Source organism: Haplochromis burtoni, unplaced genomic scaffold (assembly GCF_018398535.1).
Source record: "Haplochromis burtoni strain Fernald_Lab_line unplaced genomic scaffold, NCSU_Asbu1 Contig_520, whole genome shotgun sequence".
Taxonomy (NCBI): domain Eukaryota; kingdom Metazoa; phylum Chordata; class Actinopteri; order Cichliformes; family Cichlidae; genus Haplochromis; species Haplochromis burtoni.
In genome coordinates this window covers 140,833-159,158 of record NW_024582881.1, presented here as the reverse complement: position 1 = coordinate 159,158, position 18,326 = coordinate 140,833, and the positions used below count along the sequence as shown (strand labels likewise).

General features: G+C 43.1%; 2 protein-coding genes across 3 annotated transcripts in view; both read left to right on the top strand.

Moving 5' to 3' along the window:
* The window catches only part of taok2b (TAO kinase 2b), a 29,882-nt gene extending 22,577 nt beyond the window's left edge, over positions 1-7,305 (top strand). Inside the window, exons 18-20 of the mRNA XM_005947348.3 lie at positions 336-548; positions 2,265-2,447; positions 3,338-7,305. Coding sequence (XP_005947410.1) covers positions 336-548; positions 2,265-2,447; positions 3,338-4,270 — 1,329 coding nt within the window. The 3' untranslated portion in view covers positions 4,271-7,305. The remainder of the gene's footprint in view (positions 1-335; positions 549-2,264; positions 2,448-3,337) is intronic.
* Positions 7,306-7,954: 649 nt separating this feature from the next.
* On the top strand, positions 7,955-17,089 carry mazb (MYC-associated zinc finger protein b (purine-binding transcription factor)). 2 transcript variants are annotated; one of them, XM_014329230.2, is made up of 7 exons: positions 7,955-9,054; positions 9,274-9,424; positions 10,375-10,805; positions 11,320-11,567; positions 11,661-11,724; positions 13,267-13,438; positions 14,755-17,089. In XM_014329230.2, exons 1-7 carry the CDS (start codon positions 9,022-9,024, stop codon positions 15,096-15,098), a joined length of 1,443 nt encoding a protein of 480 aa, XP_014184716.1. In that variant the 5' UTR covers positions 7,955-9,021; the 3' UTR covers positions 15,099-17,089. The 2 variants fall into 2 exon arrangements, with proteins under 2 accessions (XP_014184716.1, XP_005947411.1); XM_005947349.3 differs by having other exon boundaries at positions 7,963-9,054; positions 10,375-10,481.
* The last annotated feature ends 1,237 nt before the right edge of the window (positions 17,090-18,326 follow it).

Genomic DNA, 18,326 nt, shown 5'->3' with positions numbered 1-18,326 from the left:
TTAAATGTTATAAATCCAACCTCTTAAATATAAATGTTAATCTAAGATGCAGACATTCATCATAAGAATGTGATTTTTAGACGCCTTAGAATTTAGATCATGTACGTTTTAACCATCCAAGTCTTCATAAACGGTAAATCTCCAACATGTGTTTTCATGACAAAGGACATTTCCTTATGTGGCCGTGATGGTGTCATCCAACAGTTCAGCAGGTGTTTACACTTTAAATATGTAAAATGTTTGACACGTCTGTCACATCTGTCAGCGTGATCATTTCTACAATCAATAGGAGCACTTTAGCCGAGCTGCTTCCATCTTTCTTCTGTCTCCTTCAGTCCAAAGAGCTTCAGATCAAGCGTCAGTTCCAGGACACCTGCAAGATCCAAACCCGCCAGTACAAGGCCCTGCGCAACCACCTGCTGGAGAACACGCCCAAATCGGACCACAAGGCCGTGCTGAAGCGGCTGAAGGATGAGCAGACTCGTAAGCTGGCCATCCTGGCCGAGCAGTATGACCACTCCATCAATGACATGCTGTCCACACAAGCTGTGAGTAAGGCAAGGAGACGTCGTTCACTTCACACTCGCACCACACCACCAGCACCACTGCTGTGCCTGGCTTGGGGGATCTTCCTGCCTGCCTGTCTACCTGCCCGCCAACCAACCACCTCCTGGTCCCTCAGTGTTAATTAAATTTTGTAGCTTGTGATCTGTCCTGCTACCTGCCCCTGCAGTTAAACAGGTCCTTCCTCAAAAAAACATCCATTCAAAGTAGGAATATTGAAGAGAGGAAAAAGTGATGACAGCTTTGTGAGAGGTTCAGAAGATAAAAGTTAGAGATTCTGCTATAGCCATAAATTCAGGGCTCTTATTCAGCCACATAAGAGTGCTATAAACTCAGTTTATCTTTATCATTTTATATAAATGTATCACTTTTCCTAAACGGAGTGTAGTAATTGACTAAACTCTGAATAAATTTTAAGCCATATTGTGTAATTAGAGCAATAACTTCTAACTGGCACTTAGGTAAAAATCAGCTGTGCCAGGTCGTGTTTAATTTTTAATTGAGGCTGTTTGGTCAATGATGAATGTGTAATCAGCGGACCATAAAGTCAAGATGTTGCTGTTGTTGGACCACAGATGAACTCTCAGGCTGTTCCTTTATCATCACAGCAAATTATGAACCATGCACCAGTAAAATCATAACGCAGTTAAACCACTAAACTTTCAGTCTGTGAATCAGTTCATCTAAAGTGTTTGAATAGTTTAGCCTACCCTGGGGAAATAAGAAAACCTGGGAGGCCCAACAAACAAGTGATGCCCTGGGACTCCTCAGCAGATCAGTCCGGCCATGGCCCAACAAGGTCTTTTTCCCACATGCAACACTGCAAAGATCCCACCTCTGCTGTGCTTTGTTTTCCACTTCACAGCTGCAGTGACTCCAGTTTAAGGAAAAAGAAGATAATTAAGTGAGGCTTAAATGCCCCATGAACCACAGCAGAACCTAACACAAAGTTTAAATGTAATTTAGACTGATTTAAACTGCTGAAGCCTGCAACCTGTTCTCTTGTACATATTAAGCAAGAAATGAGCTGATTGATAATAGACAGGTTCTATTTTTCACTGTGAAAGGTGCCCTCATTTTCTAAGCCTGTGCCTCCTTAATCACTTTCAGACCATCCTGTAAAAGCTTCTCTCAGTCAGTCGCCGGCCTCTTAGTATCGGAGTCATTCACATGTAAATCCTAAACTCCTAAATGAATGAAACAAAGTAAGAAGACGATGGAACGTAACAAAATGTCTCTTGGATAACATGATCCTCTGCGCTGCTTTAATTACCTCGATACGGAAGAGCGCCACGTCGGTCCGCTAAGCCAAATCCCCGCCGCCCTTGTTTGTTCTACTCATGCTGCGACTGCAGCTAAAGTCTGTTTGGGACGGTTTCCCAAACACTGATTAAACTTATAATCCAGAGGTCAGGAAAATATATATTTATCTGTCTGTCATCTGAAACATGAGCCAAACTATAAAACAGACATGACACACAGAGGTCGAAGCACTTCAACACTTTGAAGAAAATATTCTTTTATTGATTTATTTTGGAATATGTTGAATATGCACACACGCTTTTATTAACTTCCCAATCCTTTCCCCTTTTCTTCCCTTTGCTCTTCTAACCTTATGAACACATGCAAAGTGATTCCACCTTCAGATCTCTCTTGGTTTGTTTTTTCCACTTAAACACTCCTTTTTCTCTTCCTCTTAGCTTCGACTGGATGAGACGCAGGAAGCGGAGTACAAGGTGTTGCGGATGCAGCTGCAGCAGGAGCTGGAGTTGCTTAACGCCTACCAGAGCAAGATCAAGATCCACACGGACACGCAGCACGAGAGAGAAGTCAAGGATCTGGAGCAGAGGGTGTCCATCCGCCGGGCCCTGCTGGAACAGAGGGTTAGAGCCTTTTGTCACTCGTGTTCAAAGTAAAGCTTCTTAGAATAAAGTGCAAGGACCTCAAACAAGCAAACAGAGAAGATCCCAGACAGGTGTAGCTCATCTTTTCACTAGCACATTGAATGATAAATAACAGTCGCTGACGACTCCAAGAGGGCAAGATGTTTTTGGTGCCCGTCATCCAAAGTTCTCCTACAGGCCACATATGGCCTCGACTTGTGCCCCTCCCTGATGCGTAGTCTTGTTGTCTCGGTTTAGCCACCTTGCACAGGCCAAAATTCAGGCATGTCAGGACTTTTGAGTCACATCTGAGCCAAACGTAGCAAATAAGTGCCAAAAATAGTCCAGATTAGGCTCAGATCTGTCTGCTGTCTGGGCACCTTTAACACAGTGTCCCCTTGCAAGCTGTTTTTGGAGCTTTATTTAATGACATACACCTCTGTTTGTTCTTCTATGGAAAGTGGAAAGAGGGTGTTGTTTGTTTTTTTTAGCTGGAAATAATGGAGGATTGTGTAGCTATTAGTTAACAGTTACAATCTAACGCCTACAGTTCCTCGTCACTTTTATTGATATCTCACAATGACATCTGGGCAGCTCTGTCTACGAAGGATGATGATAAAAAGCTCTCCATGTCCTCAGACTGACTGAAGAATCATAGACTGTACATAAAAGATGGATGTAGTCGTCCAAAACAGGAATCCAGTGAAGATGTGTCTTAACCCTGCAGTCGTTATAACAACCAAAGAAATCTGTGGATAAATTACTCCAATTCTAACTTGACCTCATTAACTTCATTCCTGGTTAGTTTATGGTCTGAATCGCTACTTTTAAGTACTTTGTTTTTATTATTGCAATGATTGCACATGCGTTTTTTGTTAATGTTTTGTTAGATCGAGGAGGAGATGCTGTCCCTGCAGAACGAGCGCTCCGAGCGTATCCGCACCCTCCTGGAACGGCAGGCCAGCGAGATCGAGGCGTTTGATGCAGAGAGCCTACGTCTGGGTTTTAGCAACATGGCGCTGACCGGCATTCCCAGCGAAGCCTACCCCAAGCAGGGCTACTCCAACGTGCCGCCCTCCAGCTCCCGCTCAGCTGGCCACTGGAGTCACGGCATCCACCCGCAGAACGTGCCCTCGCAGCAGCTCTCCCGCCGCAGCCACAACAGCAGCGGCGGCGGGGATCGCAGGGGCGAGTCCTCCTCTTCCTCGCACGGCCTGGGCATGGCCCTTGGGCTGGGCCGGGAGGGGAGGGAGATGCACCACTCGTCGCGCTCTTCCGCCTCTTCTTCCTCCTCCTCCTCCTCCTCGTCTTCCTCCCACCACCAGCGACACCACCTACCCCAGCACTACCACCACCAGAGCACGCCACAGCTCTACCGTGAGCGGGAGAGGGATCGAGATAGGGAGCGGGAGAAGGAGAGGGAGCGGGAGTGGGCCGGAGTGCGGGGCTCCGGCGGCGACCTGGCCCACCCACACCCCCTGCCCTTCTCCCATCACCTGCCCTCGCGCTCCTCCTCTCAGTCCCTGGCGATGCTGCCTCCCCCGCCCCCTGCCCCTCCCTCCATCTCCGGGCCGTCCTCCTCCTCTTCTTCTTCCTCCTCCTCGCAGGGGGGGATTTATGTCGGAGGTGGAGGCGGCGGTGGCAGCGGGCTGGCCGTGCGCGGCGCCCCCAGCCTGATGGCCCTGAGAAACAGCCCCCAACCTCTGAGGAGAACGGCGTCCGGCGGGGGGCCAGGAGGTGCTGGGGGTAGCGACGGCGTCCTGAGCCGAAGCACCTCAGTCACTTCGCACATCTCCAACGGCTCCCACCTCTCCTACTCTTAGACAGCAGGCGTTAAAACAGCAGAGAGCCCGATAGGAAGAAGGGTGGGAGTGATTTAGGAAGGTAGCTATCACAGGCTGCATCTCAATACTCTCAGCTTGCCACCTTTCTTTCTTTCCTTCCTGGGCTGATCTCAATTCTAAACTCTTAACACAAAGGATTTCTAAACGCACAGAAGGTCAAAGAGATCAGAAGCAAAGAAAGGACAAACTGACATTATTGAGCTGCACCCTGCCTCTTTAGACTCAGGGTGGGTGGAGAGGTTTCCTTCCATTCCCACAAGTATCAAAGAGGAAGGGAGGGAGGAATGTAACCACCTGTAAAATCATTGGATTAGGGTGACATTAGGTAAAAAAAAAAAAAAAAAAAAGACACTTCTGTTTAATGTTTTTATCTTTGTATAAAAGTGAGATAAGGTGTGTGAAAGAGGGGACGATTAGCAATTTTTTCCCTGTATGTGTCCTCCTGGAACTGCACAGAGAGAGAGAGGGGATGGCAGCCATGTCTTCTTCTATGATATTCTTTGCTGGAATGGAGAAAGAGCGAGGACGAGGGAGGAAACGAGGGTGATGTTTTGTTGCTTGTGTGTGTACTCGTATGTAGTTCGTAGTAGTCCAGATATTATCCAGCAAGAGCCCATAAACTGGACGCGCCGAATGGGCAGAATGCAAGAAGAAAAATAAGGTGTGGGGGGGGGGGGGATACTCTAATATCCAGACTTCTGGAGTTTGGAAAAACATTTTTTTATTGCTTTAAACGTTTACTTTTTTTGTTAATTTCGCTCTTTTTTTGTATTGTGTATTTAAAAGAAAAACCACACACGTAAAAAAGTTGCTCAGAACGTCACCAATGCCTTTAAGGGGTTCTTAAAGGGATGTCGTGCCATCTGAATTTTTTTTTTTAATTTGACGGCTGTGAGGTGATTCAAAGCCGAATACAAATAACACGGAATGTTTGTAAAGTTAAGAGACTCTTCTTCAAAAAAAACAAAACAAAAAGAGATAAAAGAAAAAGGAAAAATGGGATGAGGAAAAATCTTTATGTGGAAATGTACAAATACATATGGAGAGAGGGGGGAAAAACACATAGCTTTCTGGCATCCATGACGTATTGAGTATCTAAACAACATAGGTGTCTATGGGAGTCACTCCAATTGCATGAGATAGATGTGCAAAAAAGAAAAAAGAAAAAAAAACATTTGTAAAAACATGACGAAACACATTTGAAATGTATCGTACCTGTCCCGAGTTTCACTGGCATTTAAAATCACTCGTCCCACATTTGGTTTGTTTTTGGATCTTTACTGTACATATTTATGGGAATATTAAAGAAAAAACAATAAAAAAAACAATCATTTGGTTTTATAGAGTAACAAAGATAATGATAGTAATTTTGATATATTCAAAAACGACTATTGAATTTCAAGATTTAGAGTGACAGCTCCAATTGCATTTTCTATAGGTGTCAATATTACCATAACTAATCCTGATGTAAGTGTTGTTGTAATCATGTTCACGGTTATTTTTTTTATTTTAATTTTTTTCTTGCGATAAGCAAAAAGGGCCCACTTTTGGCTGTGTAACAAAGAAACAAAAAAACACAAAAAAAGGTGATAAAAACTGTTGTCAGGTGTGGTGTGTTCAAGGTCTTAATGATTATTAATAAGGGATTATTGATAATTGTTGATGATTTATTTTGTATGTGTGTCAAGCGGTAAAGTCTAGTTATATTACCACTTCTTTCTTTTTTTTTCATTTTTAGACTGAATTTCAGAGACACTCTTACAACAACACCCTGCTATTCACGTGAACACAGACCTCTTCTGGACTCTCATAGAGGAAAAAAAAATTGGCCACTGGAATGTAAACGCTGGTTTTCCTTTTTTATTTGTTTTCAGGGTAAAGTTGAGAATTTGACTGCTGAAGGGTGCAGCATGCAATCAGTATGTTTAAAAAAGAAAAAAAGAAGAAAGTTTTAAAGTGTGCGGAGGAGGAAGTGAAAGGACGGGCCTCGACCGAGCTGCTGTGGAGGTGCGCCCTCTGGTGCCGGCACAGCAGCAGTGACAGCAGCAGCCCGTCCACACGGATCAATAAGACCCATCAGTGTTTGGTGTGACGCCCACAGAGGGTCTCGTGGGCGGACATTTACTTGAAGAAGATCAGAAATAACTTTTTTGTTTCTGTTTTTTTTTTTTTTTAATTATTATTGTTACTTTATTTAAAAAAATGGAAAAAAGGATAATCACCCTGCTGTTTGTATGACTCAGAAACACCAGCTCAAGACAATTCCCTGTATAACCTACTACTTTATGCTTGGTTGGAATCTCAGTGCATGCATAAACTCCTTATATAAACTAAGACTGGTGGATTGGAGACGGCCGTTGTGTGTGGGAACATCAGTGTGACTGTGTTTTTAGACCGGCTGTCAGGGGTTTCGGTGAGAGGCAGGGGAGTCTCGGTTCCCGTGGCGAGCCCTGGATGAAGGAGAATGAGGATTGAACACATGCTCGGCGGTGCTTTGCAGAGATTTTGGGGGGAGGGTGTTGAAATTCTTATTAAATATTCAAGTCAAGCAATTCCAAGCTTGAGGAAGGAGAGGAATAAGGGTCTTAACACATGTACTGGAAAAGAAATGGGGTGCTTTAAAAAAGTAATTAAAAAAAAGATAATAAATTGATATTAACACATTAACTTGTCTTGATTTGATTTCTGGTTTTCACGTAACTTTTAAGTATCTGGAAAAACGGGCCTAAATGATCTTAGTTTCAGTTTCTAAAGTGTGAATATTTTCTGTTTTTGAAGATATGGCAAAGAACATCTGTCAGTGTTTTTAAATATTTTTTAGGCAGTAGGGGACTGAAAATATGGAGGACCAAAATTTAACTTTTGTTTTTAAATGACTGTAACTAAATTGGTATCATCAGTTAGTCTTTCAAATGACATGTTTTTATTTGCGTTTGAATTTACCCATTTATTTATTTAATGTTATTTATCAATGTATTTTTATTTTTTAAATAAAATCCAAGTTTTCAATGTAATTCCTATGTATCATTTTTCCAATTTTAATATTTACATTCTGCAGTTAGTCTTTATATAGAAAAAGCTCAGGTTTTTGCTGATCAACAAACCTTCTAGTGTAATGATGGCACTGTTTTTAAATTGGACAGACCATACATATATGTGTGTATGTATATAATATTATTACAAATATTTATTTGTAATAATATTTTGTTAGTTTTTTAATTTAATGCATTTTTTTCATTGGCATACTTGGTCCTCCATATGCCCAGTTAAAGTCCCCCTCTTTAAAATTCAGGGTCTCATATTATTTTATTCATTTAGACATCACTAATTATACATAACTGAAGATGGACCCTTTATTCTTACACTTACCAGTGATCCTAGTGATTTTCTGGGCTCCTTAGTTTAAAATGAAAGGATTTCCCTATGATGATGACGCAAACTTTTCTAATTATCTATAATATATTCGTTTTATAAAAATAAGTCAAGTCAAATATTCAAATCCTTTTAATTGTTATTTTTCCCCCTAAGCAGACAAATGCTTCGCTAAACAATTACTCTCGTCCATTGTGTTCATATCCTGAACACAACAGCTATTTGTCCTCCACTGTATCTCTGACATCATTAGCCTGACTGGGAGGATCTGTGCGCACTGCCCTTTAAGATGCGTCTGTCATCGCTCCGTTAATGGAAAGTCACTCCGGCTGTTTTCTGCGGTGCAGATCTGTTCAGTAAGGGCCTGGCTGGAGGAAGGCGGGGAGAAAAAAACACGCACGAGTGGATTTTGTGTCGGCCGAAAACCCAGGAAGGAAGCGGGAGAAGGGACAGGGCTCCGCCGAGAGAGACGGAAATGAGAGGGGGGTGTCCAAAGAGGAAACCCTATCCCTTTAAGAGCAAGTGGGACATAGCGGTGCGAGAAAAGGAGAGGAGGGGGAGAAGAAAGAGGAATTAAAAAAGAAAAGGAAGAAAGAGACAGGGAGGGAGGAGGGAGAGCGGGCGATAAAAAAAGAAAGATGACATCCTCGCAGCTGAACGGCCGAGGTGGAGCGATAGGCTGCGGCCCGGCGAGAGCACCGCTCGCCGGGGTCAGGGCTTGAATCCAACAGCGAGGCTTCGACAAACACCCGATTGGCCTATTTGGGGGGAAATCGGAAAAAAAATATTTGGATTCATAAATTAAAAACAAAGCATGACCTGCTGTGCTGCCAGATACGTGTGTTATAACCCATATTTGTTCTTTTGCGTAAAAATACGCATTTATTTCACGCAGGTTGGCTTATTGTTTGTTGCTAAAGTGTGATACTGTGAGATGCGAGGTTTTTTGTTTTTTTGCTTCTTTTTTTCTGGAAGTAGTTTGGACTGTGTGATCCTGCGCTTCAGTGAGACTGCTGTTTAAATTAATTAAAGTTAGAAACCAAAGTCAAAGAGAGAAACGGGCTGTTATTGGCCTGGCCTGCTCCACCACTGCCTGTGTACCGCAGCGTGCGTTAGTCAACAGCTGCGTGCATTTTAATCGTCAGCACTAGGCTACCTCAATGAGAGAAACATATTTTTGCAGACGGCTTTTTTCGCGTTTTTCCAGAGGACCCGGGAGCCCGGCGTTTCTGCTGCCGGACAGGCGGCTGTTTGCGCCCCGATCAGCGGCGGGCCGACCCGAAGAAAGCGATGCAAAGACCGCTCTCCTCGATCTCAATCCAGAGCTGACTTTCTAATCTCCATCGCTGTGGCGCAAAATGGATGCTGCTTGGAGCAATTTTCTCTTCCAGGTAGGCCTCTCTCTTTCCTCTTTGCTCTGCTTTCACTTTAACAGCTCGCGTGCTGTCGCGCAGGCCTCCCCCTCTCTCTCCCTCTGTCTGTCTCTCAGTGTGGGTCCACAGCTGTCCTGCAGCCCTCACTTCTTGCATTTACTACACCGCACTCTTGGAGAAGATATAGCTGTGACTTGTGTTTACATTTGGTGATGGCCTTCTCCTTTGCTTCTCCAGAGTACTCCCACTCAAAACCAAGTGGAGGGGAGCCTCCAATCAGAGCTCTTGCCAGTTCATACGAGTTCTCCCCAGACCCCACCCACAGAGCACATAGCACAGCCTCCTTCAACTGTGGACACCACTGCTCTCAGTGAGGAACCTCTGCCTGGTAAGGGGACACTGCACTCTTAAACACCTGTGGAGCTGAGAAAAAGTGTTTGTGAAAAGACCGGACACAGCGAGGCAGATGATGGCCACAAAAATTTGAATCTCTTAAAATAGCCGAGTACTGAAACGTGCAAATGCAAATGGAAGCGAATGAACCACTTGTGTGGTCTAAAAAATGTAAAAAGTGTACAGGTCACTCATGGATTATCAGGTACAGGTGAATGACACAGTGTAGAGCATCTCAGCATCGCTATGACAACAGCATGAAGAATATCAACTCCTACACTGGTGATCAGAGCAGGATTGTGTAGTTTATGAATAATGTGTATTTATTTTTGCTATCATAGAAAGCAGCTAAATTTCTTTAATCCTACCAAGCCTGAGCCATGAAGCTCTTCAGCACATCGTCTTCACTTGTGTGCCAGCAGAAAAATAAGAAATATGGAGCACTGACCACCACATCCCCATCTGTCACTCGGATAATAAGTCACCCTCCCAAAATGTGAATATTTTCGATTATACGTGTCATCTGTGGTCGATAAGAGAATATCTTTGAGGTTTAGAGTGTCTGAAGAACTCATTTCTGAATGGACTTTAATCTCATCAGAATAGTTAATGCAATGGTCACTATAGTAACAGCCCTGCGCAATATATCAATCATATCAGCCAGTCATTTTAATAGCTAACCAGTTAGTTATGTAAGCTAAAAAAAAGTTTAAAATTTTTTTCTATTACATCTTCTTAAGATGGACTTTTCTGCTTTGGACTTTTTTTTTTTTTTTTTGACTAGTTGACCTTCCAGAGGTTTATATTTAGACCGGCCACATACTCTGTATGTATCTGTTTTCCTGCAGGATGCCTTAAAGGATCATATAAAGCATCAAAAATTAACATCTTTCTTTCTTTCTTTTTTCCATCATCTGTCTTTCCTCACACCTCCCTCGGCTCCAGTGAAGCCCGTGTCTCGGCCAGCTCGCGTGCAACACATCTGTGCCATCTGCAACAAGCAGTTCAAGAACAACTACAACCTGCGGCGGCACCAGTCGGTCCACACTGGGGTACGCATGAAGGACAGGGCCAGAGAGCAGGCGGAGGGAGCAAAGGAGAGAGCTGCCAGCCAGGTGGTGGCGGCGGCGGCGGACCCGTCGGCAATGGCGGTGGGGGCCGGAGGGAGGGCGGAGAGGCCCCATGTTCCCCTCTCCCTGCTGCACCTCTCCGCGCCTCCCCCTCTCGCCCCTCCCGGTGTGCTGGCGGGCGTTCAGCAGCCTCCCCTGGGTGGTCAGGATTGTGAAGGGGTGGCCATGCCAAACGTAATGGCTAGTGTTAACCCTCATGCTCCGCCTCCTGCTGCTGTCGTCATGGCCACAGGGGCGGCAGTACAGGTGGGTCAGGGCCTTGTGGAGATGGCTGTCGTCAACCCCGAACCTTCAAGCATGTTGTTTCTTAAGCTGCCTGACCGGAGGGATGGTTAAGACGTCTTCTCCCCGCGAGCAGCTGTCCGTGTGTCACCTGCTTTGTATTTGATTCAAATTCCCCAGTTTCTCACATTTTCCATAAAGCCCAGGAACAGAAATCCGTTAAGGGACCAGTAAATTCCATCCCAGTGTTTGGCACTGGTCCCTCAGTTTGAGAAACACTGTGCTTGGAAGCCTCCCCCATGCTCCCCTGCATGTTCTCTGTAACACAAACAGTGTGAAAGTGGCTAAATGTTTTGCACAAATAGTGAAAACTTTGCACAACCCACACTTAATTGGCAAAATCTCAGCGTGCATCTTGCATGGTTTCCACATAAGAAACAGGGCAGCCAACAATGAACGCATTTCTTTTCACAGTGCAGCAGCGAAAAGCTTAACGTCTGAACTCTGTAGTGTGCTTATCTTGTCTGCTTTGCCTCAGCGGCCCACGAACCCCAACCCCAACCCCGTGAGGAAGAACCACGCCTGCGAGACGTGCGGGAAGGCCTTCAGAGACGTCTACCATCTCAACCGTCACCGCCTGTCCCACTCAGACGAGAAGCCGTTCTCCTGTCCCATCTGCCAGCAGCGCTTCAAGAGGAAGGACCGCATGAGCCACCACGTGCGCTCCCACCAGGGCGGCGTGGAGAAACCCTACATTTGCCCCCACTGTGGAAAGGCTTTCTCCAGGTAATGCAGCAGAACGAATGTTCCCGACACACTTGCGGCACGTGAAGAATTTCCTGCTCTGACGTGTTTCTCTGTTCTTTCTCTGCTCCCAAGGCCCGACCACCTCAATAGTCACGTCAGACAGGTGCACTCCTCGGAACGACCCTTCAAATGCCCCGTAAGTCACAATTATCTCGTGTTTTATCTTCACTTTACTTTACACGTTTAGTCACTTCACTGTGTGCATAGTGTTCCTCTTACACATTGCAGTGCTTTTATATTTTCAGCTTATATATTGCAGACAGACACGAGTATATGAACAATGAGAATATTACCATGGAAACCGATGTGGATAAAGTACATATGTATCTTAATCAGATATGTAGGCATAACATTTATTTAACATTATTGTGAACATTATGCCTACATGCAGCACAACTGAAGCTGGATATTTACACAAGCAAGATCAGCATGTCTCATCGCACACTTGTGTGTTTATGTACATGTGCGTCTACATGCGTCATACATAAAGATGTGAACTACAGATCTTTGAACTTTCGTTAACTTAAATTTGATAAATATTGGTTTATCAACTATATGATGACGAACCGTGACAGTAAAAATGATAAAACTCTTTCACACAGATACACACGGACTTATTAGACTGTGGATCACTCACACAGTCCAATATAAATATATATATATAAATATAAATATGCAGCCATCATGACACTGAAGTTATGAAATTCTCTTTTACTGTATCATTGTATGATCAACAGAACAAAATCTTGCATAACAATTTTTTTTTTGCACTTATTGAGGGGTGAGAGTCTCTGTGCTGAGTGTAGTAGCAGTCATTACATAGTTCACGTGGCCCTTTAAACATACATAGATTTATCTGTTTATTTATTTATAAAAAATAACTTTTACCACTGCTGTTTTTTAATTTTTGTTATTATGATTAAGTAAATTAGCTTACCAACAGTACAAACAGACCAAATAATCATATGCTATGGGCATGCGCTAACTGTATAAAAAAGATGGAGTTAGCTGCTGACATCACAGTGGCTTGTGAAGCCCTCTTTGAAGTCTCAATTCTGACATCATGACTGTCACCATCCTGTGGGTTTTTGTTTTTGTTTTTTTTACAGCCTGAAGTGAACATGTTTGGATAAGAGGCCAAAGTGCTAAGTTGCTAGCTAACGCAAGATAGCAAACAGATACCCACTAATAACTGCTAAGTAAAGAATTTTACTCACCAAAACTGGAGCTTAGGCTTCTTGAACAGGCTGTTAGGTCCATTAACCACAAAGCAAAGCATAGTATTTGTCTGATAAATGCCCTGGAAATCTTTAAAATGTCAAAAGCACCCCAAAGAAATTAGCTGTGGTACAGTGGCGCTAACAGCTACAGCTTCCTATGTCAGCATTAGCAGTGTAAACATTGTTTTGGACATATATTGATCCTGAAAAGGTAAAATAGCTGTAGAACCTAAACACTTTAAACAAATGTATTTCTTCTGTAAAGAAAGTCTGATGCCTGAAACCGTGCATTAGTGACGAACAGTGTGCGGAATTCATTTGTGGGTTTTCAAATATGTGCAGCTGTCACTAAGATTTTGTGGTGTGCAAAACATAATATTGTAAAACCTCACTTTAAAAATTGTAGTTTGCGAAAAGTTTTGCCATCATATTGTCATATTGCTTTCTTGTTTTTTCAGACATGTGAGTCCAGTTTCGCTACTAAGGATCGTTTGCGTGCACATATGATTCGCCACGAAGAGAAGGTGCCCTGCCACATCTGTGGGAAGCTCCTGTCAGCTGCTTACATCACAGATCACATGAGAGTGCACAACCAGTCGCAGCACCACTCATGCCATCTCTGTAACCGCAGTAAGTACAGGTGTTTTATTGCACTACATTCAATATAAATTGCATTTTGAGGGAGGAAACACGGACATTAAAGCAGACATAGCTTTAGGGATGAAACAGAAACTGTGCACTCTGTAGTAAAAATGTCAAAAACAAAAAGACCACAGTGCACCTGGCTTAACCTTTTTTACTCTTTTGTTCTTGCTTTGTGTGAAAGATGAAGAAAAAACAGAGAAAAGGATCATTTATCTTGCTCTGCCTGAAGAAAACAAAATCAATCTACCATCACCGCTATAGCACGCGCTTATGTGCTGCACTATTTCCTGGCTGAGTGCTGCAAATGCCTGAAGTCACAGCTGTTTGTTCAGCAGTTTTACTGCGATAGCAAACCTCCAGAATGTTTCAGAGAAAGAGTCCAGTGACTTTGAACGTGGCATGATTTTTAGTGCCAGACCTGAGTATTTCAAAAACTGCTGATCTGCTGGGATCAAAACCATCTTTGGGGTTTACAAAGAACAGTCTATAAAATATCCGGTCATGAGCAGTTCTCTGGATGACTGCGTTGAGCTGATAGGAAGGCAACAGTAACTCAGATAACTTCTTATTACAACCAAGTTATGCAGAAGTAAAGCAGAGTATTGATTTCTCCTGCAACATGGTGGGGTCAGAATTTGGAATAAGCTTCATAAAAGCATGGCTCAGTCCTATGGCCATGAGCCATAAAAGCATGGTTCATGACTCAGTCCTTATATCAGTGGTGGTGATGGTGCACTGGTGCGTCAGATATTTTCTTGGCACACTTTGAATCTCTTAGAACAAAGTCTCAGAGGAATGTTTCCAGCACCTTGTTGAATCTTTGCCAGGAGTACAACCCAGTACTAGCAAGGTGTACCTAACAATGTGGCCAGTTGACTCTTGTTGCATAACATTTAACTGAAAAGTGTCCATATAAACTTCACACAGAAGGCCCCGGCCAGATGGTGGAGTCGAACTCAGGACATTCTTGCGGTGACAAGTGTATTTGTAAAATTTCAGACTGTTAACATGAGGTTCCAACATCAGTATTTGATATTTATTTAGTGTCCAATCACATTTACACACTCGTTCTTTCACTTATGACCGTTTACATATTTAAATATGGTATTATAATAACATGGTAGCACTGTGGTTGGCAGGCTTGGGTCAGGGGAGTCTTGCAAAAGAGAAAAAAATAAAACCTTGAGTTTTTAATTTGTCGTTTTATGAGCTTGCTGCATTGTTTCGTTTGTGCTTGGATCTCAATTGCATCATCTCTCGCTGAAGTAACGCTTCTCGGCTCTCTCCCTCTCACCCATCAGGCTTCACCACACTGACGTACCTTCGTGTCCACGCTCAGAAGCACCACGGCCAGGAGTGGAAGGACAGCCCGGGGGGCTTTGGCGGCAGCGCCTCTGGCGGCATGCTCGTCTGTCACTTGTGTGGCGTCCACTGCAAGACGCCCACCCAGCTCCAGGGTCACATGGGCACCCACACCAACAACCAGGCCGCCCAGAACCCCGTCACCTCTAATGTGGCTGCCAGCAGCTCAATCACCCTTAGCAACATGGTGACAGCACCCACCGTCTACGTCACCGGTAATACGGTGGTGGACCTGCTCGTCACAGACTGCTCTAGCATTGCAGCACCGCAACCCCAAAGTTAGCAGTAGAGAGCTCATCAGCAATAACCCCTGTCCTTCAGCAGAGGGCAAGGTCAGAGACGGTTGGAGTTACTCGTAGATGCTGATCCGATTTTAGTTTTGTCACATCTCCACTCACGGGTAAGGTTAGGATGAAGAGTTGAGGTTGAGATTAACACCAGTCAGTGCTCAAGGGCAGTTTAACCTCAGAGTTGCAGAGCTGAGGCACCAGAGAAAAGGAGAAAATGGAGGAGCCGGGGAGGGGGGCAGACAAAAGGACATTTGTAGCTGCAGGAGGTTCAGTGACACTAACGACAAACGTGGATGTGTTGTCCAGATATTTCCGAGTGCTCTTGTACGTTTAAAACTCCAATGAAACTGTGGTATTGTGAGCATCTACTGTATCACTCTCCTCTCTCTTTCCTCTCTCTCTGTCTCTTCCCTCGACCCCGGCGTCGGCTGCTCTCTGCAAGCGCACCAAGTACTGTATGTATATCTCACACCAGCTCTGATCTTACCTCCATTTTGCAGCTCACTTACTAAGAATCCAAAAGGCTTGCGTTTAAAATAAGTAAAGAAAAAAAGTAGCAGGGAGAGAGCAACTCCCAGAAAATAAAACGAAGAATCGGTTTAGAGGGGAGGTCGCGTGGATGGGTGCGCGGAAGTCTCGGCTCGACTCGCATGTTGGCTTGTATTTTGTTTTATTTCATTTGCTTTTTTTCAGAGAATTAACTTTTGATTTGAAGCGGCGATGATCGTTTCTTTAAGTCTCTTTGATTCGGATGTTTGTAGATCGGGACAGAAGACGGCATGCATTCGTGGGATGTACTTTATTCATTTGTCTCCATAAAGGTACAGAGATGACGAGAGAGTTGCGTTCAGCACCGTCAAGCACCTTAAACTTGTTATTGCTGGATTCCGTAAAGGATCGAAGTGGGTTTAAGATTTCTTGGATTTTTCTCGCTCTCAGTCTTCCTCTCTGGGTCTAGCCTTTGAAATTTAAAAAAAAAAAGAAAAGAAAAAGCAAGAAACAACTGCTAACAAACACTTCAGCTTCTGACATGGCGAAATCTTGCACCTGAGAACTACCTTTTTGCATGAAAACAAGCTAGCTCAGTCATGCGTATTGTTAGGGAGCTGTGATGACAAAAGAAACTTTTCAGCAGTTCCACTAAGTAAGTTAGTTGGCTGTAAACAATAATATTTATAAAAGTGTTGATTTCATTCAGACATTTTTAACATTGTTGGCCATTCATTTGATTGTATCGCCACAGTCCTTTTGTTTTCTCTATGTACCAGTCCAATGAGTGAAACTTATGCATTAGATTTAGTCATTTAACCCTCTGTATAGCACATAATGTTTCGAACACGTCATTTTGCATTAATCATGTGAAGAATGGACTTTTTTTTTGAGTTATATTGTGGGTGATTGAGTGGTGTTGAAAGGGCTTCTAAAGTCACAAGTTGGAGTTTGATGACATAAGTCGGAATTTGCTGTAAACTAAATCCTGGTTTCGTACTGGAGCGAGTTTTCAGTTTTGTGTTGATACGTTATCTCGAGATTCATAGAGTTCTTTTCACCTTTTTTTTTCTTCCTTTTTCTTTTCCTTTGGAAATACGTTCTTCCTGTTGAGAAAATTAGTGAATTACTAAAAGTTAATTTTTAGCTTTTCTCCATTACATTAAGAAAAAAAAAGTAATACCTCTACTCTAGGATTCTGTACAGCTCTTGTGATACATCTTAATGCCTTATCGTACTCAACTGCATTTTAATTCTTTTATGATAAAATATTTCAAATCTTAGTCATGGATTCATTAAGAATATTAATGGGATGTATTTATATTTATATTTTTATATTTCTCAACAGTATGCATGTCTAAAAGGTTGTTAGAGCAAAAAAAAAATATCAATGATGCTTACTACAGTCATAAATATTATGTTATTTTGTAGATGCAGTAGAGTTCATGTTATTATTTTGTAATTTGGACAATTTAAATTAAAAAGAGTAAATGGGCACTGGTTTGTGGGCTGATCCTTTCTCCGACCGTGTAAGACGATCGTCCATCCATCTCGGTCCCGGTAGGGCCTGGAGCCTCTTTCAATAGATACTGAGTAAATGGCAGGGTACATGCAGGACAGGTCTCTACTCCATCACAGGGCTAACTCAGAGAGACAGGCAATCATTCACACCCCCGCCAACTAACCTAACGTGCATGTCTTTGGACTGTGAGAAGAAGCCAAAGCAGCCACAGGGAGAACAAAACCTTCTGCTGTGAGGTGGCGGTGCTAACCACAATGGCACCACTGATAAGAATATTAATAATGAGAGTCTTCAGTTTAGTATTTCACATTGAAATACACATTAAGTAGCCTATTAAACATAAATGATGCATAATTTGGTCTGCAAAGTACAAAGGTTGAGTAAGGGAAGGCAGTTAAAAGGATTATAGTAGTGTAGTGCTGTCTGATTACATGCTAAAGTTGCACATATTGATCATTTGAGACCATAAATCTTTACCCATTCATTTATTTCTTCATAGCTGGGCAATTTACAATGCAGGATACTAGTGCTGATTTTAATTGAAGACACGACAACTAAATTGAGTAAAAGGTTTTCGTATAACATTCCAACAGGCAGCTATACATTAGGGATTTCTTTTGTATCAGGAATGTCCTAAAATGTCAGGTTTCACTGTGGGAAAAAGGGATAATGTTAGTAAAAGTCCATACAGCAGCACCAATTTGGATACTGGATAAAGCCAGCTTTAAAATTCTTTGACATTTTTCACTTAAAATTAATCAGAAAATATTGATGACAAGAAAAAAAGTTTTAGCATGTTTTCAGAAAAGAGAGAAAATATCCAGTGAGCAGCAGTTCTCTGGGTGACAATACCTTGCTGATGTAAGAGGAGAACAGCCAGACTGCTTTGAGTTGAGTGGAAGGTAAGAGTAACTCAAACAACCACTTCTTACAAAGTACAACACAGCAAACCTTGAAGCAGATGAAAAAAAACACACCAGAGGCCACTCCTGTCAGCTAAGAACAGGAAACTGAGGCTACAATATGCATGGGCTCACCAAAACTGGTAAATGGAAGATTTGAAAGATGTTGACTGATAAAAACATGGATCCATCCTGCCGTGGATCAACGCTTCAGGCTGCTGGTGGTGTATGATGTATGATGACGCAGCAGCGCCTCTTCTTTCTCAGGAGACTGAAAAGATTCGGCATGAGCCCCCGCATCCTCAGGA